At 45.5% G+C, this 12,124-nt stretch overlaps 1 protein-coding gene across 1 annotated transcript; it reads right to left on the reverse strand.

Moving 5' to 3' along the window:
• Positions 1-268: 268 nt before the first annotated feature.
• Positions 269-11,119, reverse strand: LOC308484356 (sushi, nidogen and EGF-like domain-containing protein 1). The gene is made up of 7 exons (XM_081019250.1): positions 10,996-11,119; positions 8,941-8,976; positions 8,283-8,413; positions 7,102-7,383; positions 6,375-6,512; positions 1,484-1,653; positions 269-422 (listed from the first exon to the last, which is right to left on the reverse strand). Exons 1-7 carry the CDS (start codon positions 11,072-11,074, stop codon positions 419-421), a joined length of 840 nt encoding a protein of 279 aa, XP_080875376.1. The 5' UTR covers positions 11,075-11,119; the 3' UTR covers positions 269-418.
• Positions 11,120-12,124: the final 1,005 nt, after the last annotated feature.

The following is a 12,124-nucleotide window of genomic DNA, read 5'->3' on the forward strand; positions in this document are numbered from 1 at the left end:
TGTCGAGAGGAAAGTGCCATGGTCTGGATTTCTGCTGCTGCTGCTTGAGGCATTGGGGCACTGCCAGAAGAGTCTTTGCTTTCCACTGTGACAGTGAAGGGGGTCAAGGTTCAGAAGGCATGGCTTTCATGTAAGATTAAGCCTCAACACCCTCTGTTCATCAAAGGCGCACATGCACACACGCATGCACACACACACTCCTGCATTTCTTGACTTCATAAAGCACGTTCAGCTCCAGTCACTCAGGGAACAGACAAAGGAGAGTAGCAACGAGAGCACAGCCATTTTATTGGTACGCCATAATCAGCCATGGCTCCAAGCCTATAGGGGGCAGCAGAGGGATCTTTGCAAAGATTTGAGTACATCCTGTCTTGACACGGGTGGATGAGGAGGGGGCTCTCTTGAGCAGCAGGTGGTCTCATCTAGTGAAAAGAGACAGAAACATTTGTACTGAAAAGCAGATCCCTACTCCTGCCCGTCTTAGCAACTTGCTATTTTTTTCTTAACAGCCTCTGCCACATCTCCACCCACACATTATTAAGGGAACATTGTGACAGCTTGGAAGATTAAAGCACAAGCCTAGAATGAGCATGTCACCAGCAGAGGCAGCTTCCAGTATCCTTGTCCATAAAGAACAGGGCACGTGTGTAGGGATCTTTTAAAAAATGTAATACAGTGCCGGATTTATGTATAAGCTAAACAAGCTATAGCTTAGGGCCCCACTCTCTTGGGGACCCCCCAAAAAAGTAAAGGAAAAAAAACCTGGATGTCCATTTCCAAAATATAAGATAAAAAAACCAATAAAATAAAATCTACACACAGCAACAGTGTTTTGTGTTGTGTAGGCTCCTATGATGTAAGTAATGGGCCCCGCCTGCTAGCCTGCTCCCTAAAATGTCACTGGTTTTATCATTTCTATATATAGGGTGCCTACATTCTGCTATTTATAATTATTAGTAGTTTGCATCATATATTTACACCTATTATTATTTCATGTTATAGCAAGTTTCTAGAGACTAGATTATGAGTCTTTGTAAACTGAGTTTCTAAAGGAACTTTTGTTATTGTCAAATGCCAGTGTGTTTGCATTATTAAGTTTGTTATGAATAAAAAAATCATTTTAAGTTAGAGCTTAATAATTATTTCACTGTTAACATACTTCTTAATTGTATTTCACTATTAAAATGCTTTTTCTTAATTGTATTTCAGTTCAACAATTACTTTGATAAATTTTGTTATGTGCAAATGGCTTTAGATACCTATTAGGTCCACAAATTACCATATAGCATATATTCAACAAACAAAAAAAAAAACAGCGACAATTTGTTGACAAAGGACAACTGGACATATAAAGGGCCCCATTACCTTCAGTAGCTTAGGGCCTCATCAAACCTGTATCTGGCCCTGATGTAATATAAGTATTATTAAAACAATCCCAACAAAAACCACCCCTCTCAAAGGACAGGGGTCTGCTGGCACTTACTCCAAGCATTTGCTCTTCTCCGTTGTGTCTCCAATCACAATCTCATCCACTTGGAACACCCATCGCCCTGTAAACTGCACGTTGGTGGTTTGTGTGATATTGAGGACACTGGGGGTACGTGATGCTGGGATGTTGTAAAAGTTTTTCTTGTCTCCACTGTCAAATCCAGCCTAGGGAGTGAAGAAAGGAGAAAAGCAATGTAGTGTCCAGCCCCACAGCATAGGAAACATCCCTTTCTGCATATTCATGTATGTGTGGAAATGTTTGGTTGACTTTAACTCCTAGTAAATTCACAAAAATGTGTAAAACATGGACTTTAACTCCTAGTAAATTCGCAAAAATGTATAAAACATTGCTGGAAATGTAAGGAAAAAGAAAGCACCTTTTATCATATGTGGTGGAATTGTAAGGCAGCAAAAGGATTTTGGGAAACGGTATATAATGAGTTGAAAAAAAATATTTAAAATAACCTTTGTTAAAAAAGCCTGAAGCCTTCCTTTTAGGAATTCTAGGTGCTGAAAGCCCAAAGGAGCAGAAAAGGCTTTTTATGTATGTGGCCATGGCTGTGAGGATGTTACTGGCCCAGAGATGGAAAGAAGATAAAGTTCCTACCAGAGAAGAATGGTAGATGAAGTTAATGGACTATGCTGAAATGGCTAAAATGACTGGAGGAGTCAGAAATCAGGAAGACGAAAAATTCAATAAGAAATTGGGAAAATTTATAACTTATCTTAAAGACCATTGTAAACAGTTAAAGTTGTTAATAGGATTGGAATATCACTTGTAGTTTAAGATTGAATGCTGCACATAATGGAGAGGTAAAAGATTTGGATTATCATAAAAGATGTGGGAGGAAATGATTAATAATAGGACCCACCAAGGGGAGGATGTAAGTCCAGGAGATTCCTTGGAATCTTGTTTTTATGATTGATGTTTGATATATTTTTGTAAAAATTTAAGTTGAAAAACCAAATGTATATATATTTTTTAAAATGTTGGGTTTACCCCCTGCCGTTGCCTTTTCCCCGCCTCACGGCTCAGACGTACTACCCGTATGCACAAGAATGTAAGGTCAGTGGCTCATCAAGTCCAGCAAAATGTTATCACACTGGCCAACCAGATGTCAAGAAGTGGAGGTAGAAAATAGCCATCAGGCTTAGGAGAGTTGCTGATGGCTTTGCTCTCCATCAGACGCCAACTTGTGAAGGAGATTTGGAGGGGGGCGATGACGCATGCATGTGATGTCAGGATGTTGGGAGGAGCTAGGAGGTGGAGCCGAATGTGGCAGCAGTGCGGCCTCATTGGCCAGTGGCTCCTCCTCTCTGGTGCTCAGCCTCCTCCTCCTCTTCCGACTGCCGCCACTGGCTGCGGGCTGCTTCCTCCCTCCTTCTCCTCCTCCTCCTCCGCAGCAGGAGTAGAAGAGTCCCAACCAAAGAGGAGTGGCAGATTAAATTAATGGATTATGCTGAAATAACAAAATTTACTGGAAGAATAGGAAACCACGGAGAAACAACTTTTAATAAAGAATGGGGAAGATTCATGGACTATCTGATAAACAACTAAGCTCATTAATCTAAAACAACTGTTAAATAATAATAATATATAATAATAATTTATTATTTATACCCCGCCCATCTGGCTGGGTTTCTCCAGCCACTCTAGACAGCTTCTAACAGAATATTAAAATACAATAACCTATTAAACATTAAAAGCTTCCCTAAACAGGGCTACCTTCACATGTCTTTAAAAAGTCTGAGGGCGTTCCACAGGGCGGGTGCCACTACCGAGAAGGCCCTCTGCCTGGTTCCCTGTAACTTGGCTTCTCATAGCGAGAGAACTACCAGAAGGCCCTGGGCACTGGACCTCAGTGTCCGGGCAGAACAATGGGGGTGGATATATTTGTTAAGGAAAACACAAGGAGTAACTAATAAATAGAATTAATTGGGAGGTGCAGTAATGAAAATTAAAGCATAAGAAACCACAGAAGGAGTGGGGAGGGAAGTCAAACGATGTGTTTTTATTGGAAAACTTATTTAATTTGTATGATTGTTAACAATTTCAGAAATTGAAAAATAAAATTTCTTTTAAAAAAGGAGAAGGAGGAGGAGACACGACTGGCCTCCCTCGCCCCCTGAATTTTTTTTTAACAATTATTGAGAGGTCCTCAAAAGAGTGAGGATTAGACACTCTTTGAAAGCCATCAAAGCTGGTGGCCATCACTGCCTCAAACAGGGATAGAGATTCTGGAATGTCATGTTGAGCAGCTTGGAAGAAGGGCAGGACATATCTGTAAATAAGAACCACCCAGGCTCCAGATCAGGGCAAATATCTGTGTGACGGTGGAATAACTGCAGCAGAATCTTCAAGAGTGGGTTTTTAGGTTTGTTTGTTTTTGCACTGGCAACTGAAAGCTGATTTAGCAATAGCCAGATGTGATTGTGTGATTGCTGTGAAATAGCCCTAAAGCACGTTATAGCCACAGGAATATGGAACTAGCTGCAGAATTCGGTTACTGAGAATTTCAGCTTTCATTTAGAAAACATAGAAACACCACAAGCAAACCCTCAACTTCCCTTATTGTTCGATGCCTGCTTCCTGAAATTGTTCAAGCAAAGCTTTGCACATTTCAGAATCTAGAAGCATTAATGAATCAGATTTCCAGCGATCAGAGGTCAGAAATGCCATGCCCTTGTTCCTTGTTCCTCCTTCGAGTTGCAGAAGCAGAATAAATGAAAAAGCAAAACCTTCAGAATAAATTCATGGATAAGGTAAAGGTAAAGGGACCCCTGACCATTAGGTCCAGTTGTGACCGACTCTGGGGTTGCGGCGCTCATCTTGCTTTATTGGCCAAGGGAGCCGGTGTACAGCTTCCGGGTCATGTGGCCAGCATGACTAAGCTGCTTCTGGAGATCCAGAGCAGTGCATGGAAACACCATTTACCTTCCCGCTGGAGTGGTACCTATTTATCTACTTGCACTTTGACGTGCTTTCAAACTGCTAGGTTGGCAGGAGCAGGGACCGAGCAACAGGAGCTCACCCTGTTGCAGGGATTTGAACTGCCAACCTTGTGATCGGCAAGTCCTAGGCTCCATGGTTTAACTCACAGCGCCACCCGTGTCCCATTCATCGATAAGAGGAGCATGCAATTTCCCTCATTCTGCGTAATTAAATTTGGGTTGTGGAATCCAAGTTCATTGCCACCGCATTTGGGGTGCAAAATAGTTATTGGACTTAGCACAGGAAAAGTAAAGCCCTGGCAGTGCAGACCCCTCCCTGCCCAAAAAACCCATCACAATGAAAATCCAGGACCCGCCCCCCAGATATCAGCAATTAGTGCTGGGCCAATCTTTGCCATAACTGCTGATATAACTGGAACAAAAATACAATAACACCTCCAATTTCTTTCCAGTTAGTGAGTTAATGGGCTGACATTCAGATAGTATTTTAAGACAGCCTTCCTTAACCTGGTGCCCTCCAGCTGCTTTTGGATCGCAACTCCCATCAGCCCCAGGCCACATGGCCAGTGATCAGGGATGATGGGAGCTGTAGTCTAGTGGCATGCGGAGGACACCAAGTTGGCGGAAAGCTGCTGTAGGTTATGCATTGCACCTTACAGTACAATTTCGACTTTCATGAAATCACTCTGGATGGAAATATTGATCTGTTGGACTGTTCACATGGCAGTTTAACTCTGTACATGGATAGCCTGCTGTTTCTGATTTCAGCAAGGCAGCTTATACCCATCATCTGCAGGTGGTTTCTCCCATCTGATCGCTTACAAAGCCAGGCCTGCTTAAGAGCAGAATCGGCTCAGATGCATACAAAGCATATCTGGATATCATGGCGAAGCATCCTTTGCAGGGAGTTGGGTCCCTTCCAACTCTACAATTCTATGATTCTAAAGTTAAACGCTAAGGGCTTAGCCACACCTCCGTTTACTCCACTTCTGAATTGGAACAAATGGCAGGTTTCCCATGGATTGGTGTTTGTTCTGATTTAGTGCTAAATACAGGGGGCGGGAAAGCTTTGGGGCAAAGGCACTACCACTTGGACGCATGCCTAGAAAATGTGAGATAAGCAGAAAACAGCTCAGACCCATGCTTCCTAGGCATGGGAGAAGCAGGAATGCGGATGAGCTCTTAATCTGTCCATTAAGAAAAAAGGGGGGAACTGTCCCCCCCATTAATACTTAAGGGTTGTATCCAAGTCAAAGTCACTTGGCTGTATACTTGTTCCCCTGGCAAAATATTCTGCAGCAGCGGGAAGTTGTTGCACAAGAGAACACAGAAGCAAGTTGCTGGTAGTTTTATTGAGCAACAAGTTCTCACTAACGCAACTGTTTCACTGGAGTTCTCCCTTGTGTTGCGGAGTCCTCCATTGCACAGAATGAAAACTTGCCCACCTGCTTGTGCAGACAGAGAACATTGGACACAACCCATAATGAGTATCCCAAACACCTTTTCTCACAAAACAAATGTGGTTTTGTTTTGTTTTAATCTCAATTTAAAACATATACAGTGGTACCTCGGGTTACAGACGTTTCAGGTTACAGACTCCGCTAACCCAGAAATAGCACCTCGGGTTAAGAACTTTGCTTCAGGATGAGAACAGAAATTGTGTAGCGGCAGCAGGAGCCCCCATTAGCTAAAGTGGTGCTTCAGGTTAAAAACAGTTTCAGGTTAAGAACGGACCTCCGGAACCAATTAAGTTCTTAACCCGAGGTACCACTGTATTTTGATACTTTTGGTTTTGGCCAAAAGCTCTGGAGAAGCATGAAACCCAAAGGATGTTCTGACCCACATGTTGGTCTGGGAGGTCAGAGACCAGGTCAGTTTCATATCGGAATCTGCAAAGGTTAGATTCCCTCAGTGTTCCTATTCAGATCAAATACCTGTGCAGGGGTTCCCCCAAGGCCTGTCCTGGGATGCCCACCGCTTGCTATCCCGGTTGTCCACTGGATGTCGGCATAATTCAAAATGATGAAAGCGATTTCGTTATTGGTGGTCAAGACAGCCTGGAAAGTGTTGGTCTGCAGCAGAAAGAAAAGAGACATGGGACTGTGGAGCTACGGACAGCACAAAGAGATGCTGCTCTGTCTCTGGGGCACACAAAGTAGGAGGGCTACATGGGGAAGTCTTCTTCATCAAGAGTGATAGGGAAATCATCTACCGGTAGATTAGGGACAGAGGAACCTGTGGTTTTCCAGATGTTGCCGCCCCATTGACCACACTGGTTGTAGATGATGGTGGCTGGAGTCCAACAACAGGTTCCCCATCGGTTCCTCTTGTTACCACATTTTCACATTGCATATTAAGGGTTAGGGCAGGGGAGGAACCTCAGACCCGGGGACTGAATGTTACAAACCTCTGACTTTTGTGTGGCTGTGTCATGGACTGGCTGGATGCAGAGGAATGGTGGGAGGCACCAGATGGGGAACCCCCAAGGCGAAAAGGGTCAGAGGGATGGTGGTGGGACAATGCTGAGTGGTCAGGGAGAGTAGAGGCATTTTTGGCAAGTGCTGCCCTTGCAAGTTTCATCTGCTGAAAGTCCCTTTTCTGCGCCACCCAGGGCCCTATCATCTCCTGCAGCTGGCTACTATAGGTCAGAGAGAGGCCTACCTTTTTTGAAGCACTTCCAAAGTAGGCGACACGGTCCCAGGTAGCAACCAAGGCCCAGACAGCCGTGAAAGACATCTCTGGGAAGTACTGGTTGATGTCTGCAGTACAGCGGCTAAGCACTGCAGAGTCCTGAGTCTGTCTCCAGAGGACATCCCCGCCTCTAGTATTGTCAACATCCCCCCAATAGGGGGCGACAAAGGGTGACCCTAAATCCAGTGGGAAAGGGTCGGGTGTGTACTGTGAGACATTCACACCAAAGGAGACCACCCCGTTGTTGTTGACCTGAAGAAAGGAGACAGATACAGGTGTGAATGACAGCAGGTAGGTAGACTGAGAGATATAGGGTTGGCATCATACGAGGCAACTCCTAGAAGCTGAGGTCCCTTCAGCCCCCCATTAAAATATTTGAGGGGCTTAGGTAAAGGTAAAGGTACCCCTGCCAGTGCGGGCCAGTCATGTCCGACTCTAGGGTTGTGCGCCCATCTCACTTAAGAGGCCGAGGGCCAGCGCTGTCCGGAGACACTTCCAGGTCATGTGGCCAGTGTGACGAAGCTGCTCTGGCGAGCCAGCGCAGCACACGGAAACGCCGTTTACCTTCCCGCTATAAAGCGCTACCTATTTATCTACTTGCACTTAGGGGTGCTTTTGAACTGCTAGGTGGGCAGGAGTTGGGACCGAAAGACGGGAGCTCACCCCGCCGCGGGGATTTGAACCGCCGACCATACGATCGGCAAGTCCTAGGCACTGAGGTTTTACCCACAGCGCCACCCGTGTCCCCCAAAATTGATGGACATTGCCATTCAAATGGTGTGTGTGTGTATGTGACATCATGTGATTTATCATGCAGGATGGGGCTTACTCCCTCCCCCCAATATTTTATTCAAGTTGGCACCCCTTGTTGGTGTGATTGAACACCTGCCAACACTGACCTCAGAAATGAGGAGAATCAGTAGGTGGCAACAGTGATGGTGAGGAGGTAGAACCTTGCCGAAGGTTCCTTGAAACCTGGAACCATCAATGGATGGATGCACAGATGGACAACTAGATTAGATAGCAAGACTGAAGATGGGCCAGTACAAGGCAGCCTGCTAGATCTCAATGACAGGTGAGCAGAGTTCTGTACCACCTGCCCTTCTAGTCAAGAAACATGTAGACTGGGGCTTTGGCCAGGCATTACGTACGTAGAGTGAGCTGTACTTTTTGCCATAGAAGCTGAAGGGCACTGCAGTGATGATCTTTGTAGATGTCCCATCATCTGACTTGGGGTTCTTTGTGTCACCCTGTGCAGTCCCATAAGGGTACATCAATGATTCTAGAGGAGAAGGGAGCATCTTGTTAGAGCCCAAGCCAGCAACTCATTTTACAGAAGGCCCCTTGGGGAGGAGGGAGGGCTATGTGTTTGGCCAGCCTCTCCTCCCTCTATCTGGGTCTGAGGCTGCATAAAGCGCACAAACGTCTCCCAAAGGATCTTGGGAACTATGGTTTGTTAAGGGTGCTGGGAAATAGCCCTGCAAGGGAGTGAACTGCCGTTCCCAGGATTCTTGGGGGGAAACCATGTGCTTTAACATACAGCATGCATACAACCTGAATGTGTCCTTTATACATCTCCCCCAGGATCAGGAAGCCTGCAAAATTCTCCTTCAAACCTTCCCACTGAACATGGGAATTGGGGGTGGAATCAGTGGGAGTGGAGGTCTTAAGGTGCCTGGAATCCTCCACCACACATTCTCGCAATGTTTGGTGGAGTAATGCCTGAATGTTTTATAAGTGCACTGCCATTCATTTGTTCAAGGCAATTCCTCAGCCCAAATTCAGGCTCACGAGTCAAGTAGATCTTACCATTGGAGGCATCGGCTGGAGAGGTCAGGGTTGACCCTAAAGAGCAGCAAGAGAGAAACCATCAGATCTGTTTCATGTTTACAGGCATACACAGGGAGAGACAAGAGTTTTTTATGCAGATTCCAGAAGTGTTCCATTGAGTTTCAAATCGAGATTTGATCTAGGGTGTCTTAGTTGACCACAAACTAAGTCAACAGGGTGATGTGGCAGCAAGAGAGAGAGAGAGAGAGAGAGAGAGAGAGAGAGAGAGAGCGCCCCAATGCTATCTAGATTGTACTGTGCGTCTGCTGGTGCATTTCCACCACCCTGACCTTTCTGCCCCCCTGTTCCTCCTCTTCCTCTCTCTGCTGGTAAACAGTAGCAATAAGATTGATGCCCCCACTACTGAATATGCTATCTCATCCAAAGCTTGCCAGAAGACAACGCAGCCATCTAGCCACACGTATACCCTGTAACAAATCAGTGAAGCCCAAGCTACCATGGCTGGCAAGAGAACATTTTCAGTGTACTTCGCAACTGTGGGACATATGATTCAGATACCTAAAACATTGCCTCACCCCTTATATACCCAAATTGGCCTCTGTACTTTGCAGGAGAGGGCCTTTGCAAATATTATCTCACCAGGAAGCCCATTCCATAATAGTTAGGAATTGGTCTTTAGTGCAGTTTCACCTACCTATTGGAACTCCCATCAGATACTGTTGTTAATTATCTTTTCGACCCTTTCCCAGCCAGCAAGATTTTTCAATGGCTATTTCTACCCTGTCTTAATTTTGTGGTAAGAATGTACCTGTAAATTCTTACCACGGTTTTGAAATAGTGTTTATATATATATTTATTATTGATGATGTTTTTGTGGTTAAACCTTTTGGGGATGTTGTATTGGAAGTGATAGCTCAGTCTGTATAGCATGAGACTGTTAATCTCGGGATTGTAAATCTGAGCCCCACATTGGACAAAAAGAGTCCTGTGTTGCAGGGAGCTGGTGACCCTCGCAGTCCCTTCCAATGGTTCAATTCTATGACTCTATAAAATGAAATGATAAGCAGAGCCCCATCCTTCACAGGGTTTGAAGAAGACCTACCTTTATCAAATGATTTGATCTGAGACACAAAACTGGATGGGCTCGTCAGCAGGATCACGCCAGAGTGCCGAAAGTCCAGCACCTTGGATCAATCCTGCTGATGAGCACAACGTGCCTTTCCATGCAGCACTGGTGCTCTGGGGTCGTGGAGAAAGTCAGCAGTCAGGAAGGCTGACAGACATTGAGAAGGCCCAGCCCCTTGCCCAGAGATTTTAAGGAGGCTAAAGACACCTTGGCCCCCTGCGGGTGGGGCAAGTAAAGAGGCAGATAGGAAAGAACAACCAGGAGACTTGAAATGTGTTCCCAATAGTTCCATGAAAAGCAGGGCTTGTATTCAAGTCCTTTTAAGTCTGGCTCCAATTGCAAGGCCAACTTTGGATTGGTTCCACACTCGGGAGCTTCTGATCAGAGCTCTGGAGTGGAGATGATCCCTGCCAGCTTCTAGACCCACTGGGTGGTTGAGCCCCACTGGGATCAACTGCTCCACCACACTGCAAAGGAAGAAATGTCTCACTGGACATTTTGGTGACCTTAGGTGTCTGTCATGCATTCCACCTGTCAAAGTGGCCCACCAGGAGCGGGGGAGCCAAGAAATTGGCCCACCGGGCTGAAAAAGTCCTTCACAACTTGGTTTCTGTACTCCTGATTTTGTACAATATCCCCACCCCACCCCCAGCCACTTCCACAATTGCTGCATTTCCTTTTTGTAAAATTGTTCTTCTAAAAATACATTGATAGTTATAAGTCACCTTGTCTATTTTTAACTGAAAAGTACGGCAGAAACGTTGAATGAAACAACAAACTTTTAAAACTCCTTCATGCATTGTGAAGGTAGCTGTAGTAGACTCCTGCCAGGTCAAGTCAACCCAAAATTGAACCTACTTTTACAATAAGTTAAGATGAGGCTTGATTTGCCATTCATGGAGAAAACAGCCCAAAGCAAAGAGCTGGCTTCTGAGTCTCCTACTTACCCACCGCCAGCAGAAGGAAAACAGATATAGTTTCCATCCTGGCTGCTTCTTTGCCCTGGAACTGCAGTGTCTTAAGCATATTTCAGGTGCCTTCTATGCCTCCTCCAGCCAAGAAAGGATGTGTGGGGTGGATCTACACCTGATATTTATCTTGACCCTGCCTTCCACACCTAGCTTGACAAAAAGAGAACAAACAATTCTCATAAGGAAAGGGGACCTTAATCAAATAGCAGGCCGTTTCAACAGTCTAATCCCATTGAATTTCTTTGCACAACTTGTTTTTTGATGAGAAATGGGCCAACACCACAAAAGGCACAATAGTCTCCTGGGTGGAGTCGGAATGGGGGTGGGGGTGGGATACGTCCACAATTGTGTGCATAGGCAAACAAACCTAGCACCAAGAATGTTCTAGGTGCTGCTCAGTGTGGCAAAATGATGCAGAGCATTTGAGCATCCGGTTTATTTTTGATGGGCAGAATAATGATGGGTGGTGAGGTAGTGTTTGGAACAGGGATGCCACACAGACTTACATCCCACCACAGCTAAGTTTGGAGGCTCAGCATACGGGTTATTTGAATGTGTTTTCTCAATTCTCTGACTTCCTCTACACTAATCTGCCCTAAACCACAGGTTTAGCGGGTGGTGCTGTGGTCCAAACCACTGAGCCTCTTGGGCTTGCCGAACACAAGGTCAGCGGTTCAAATCCCCATGACAGGGTGAGCTCCTGCTGCTCCGTCCCAGTGCCTGCCAACCTAGCAGTTCAAAAGCACGCCAGTGCAAGTAGATAAATAGGTTCAGCTGTGGCGGGAAGGTAAACGGTGTTTCTGTGTGTTCTGATTTCCGTCACTGTTCCATTGTGCCAGACGCAGTTTAGTCATGCTGGCCTCATGACCCGGAAATCTGTCTGTGGACAAACGCCGGCTCCCTCGGCCTGAAAGCGAGATGAGCGCCACAGCCCCATAGTTGCCTTTGACTGGACTTAACTGGACTTTACCTTTTTTTTACCTAAACCATAGTGAAACCATACTCTCCAACATTTCTCCGATGAAGATAGGGATATCCTATTCCACACCAGGAAGCTTCTCCAGAGTTTGATCTCGCTGCACACATACATGTCATATAAATGTCA

This window comes from Podarcis pityusensis (assembly GCF_964106645.2).
Source record: "Podarcis pityusensis genome assembly, chromosome: 8".
NCBI classification, from domain to species: Eukaryota; Metazoa; Chordata; class Lepidosauria; order Squamata; family Lacertidae; genus Podarcis; species Podarcis pityusensis.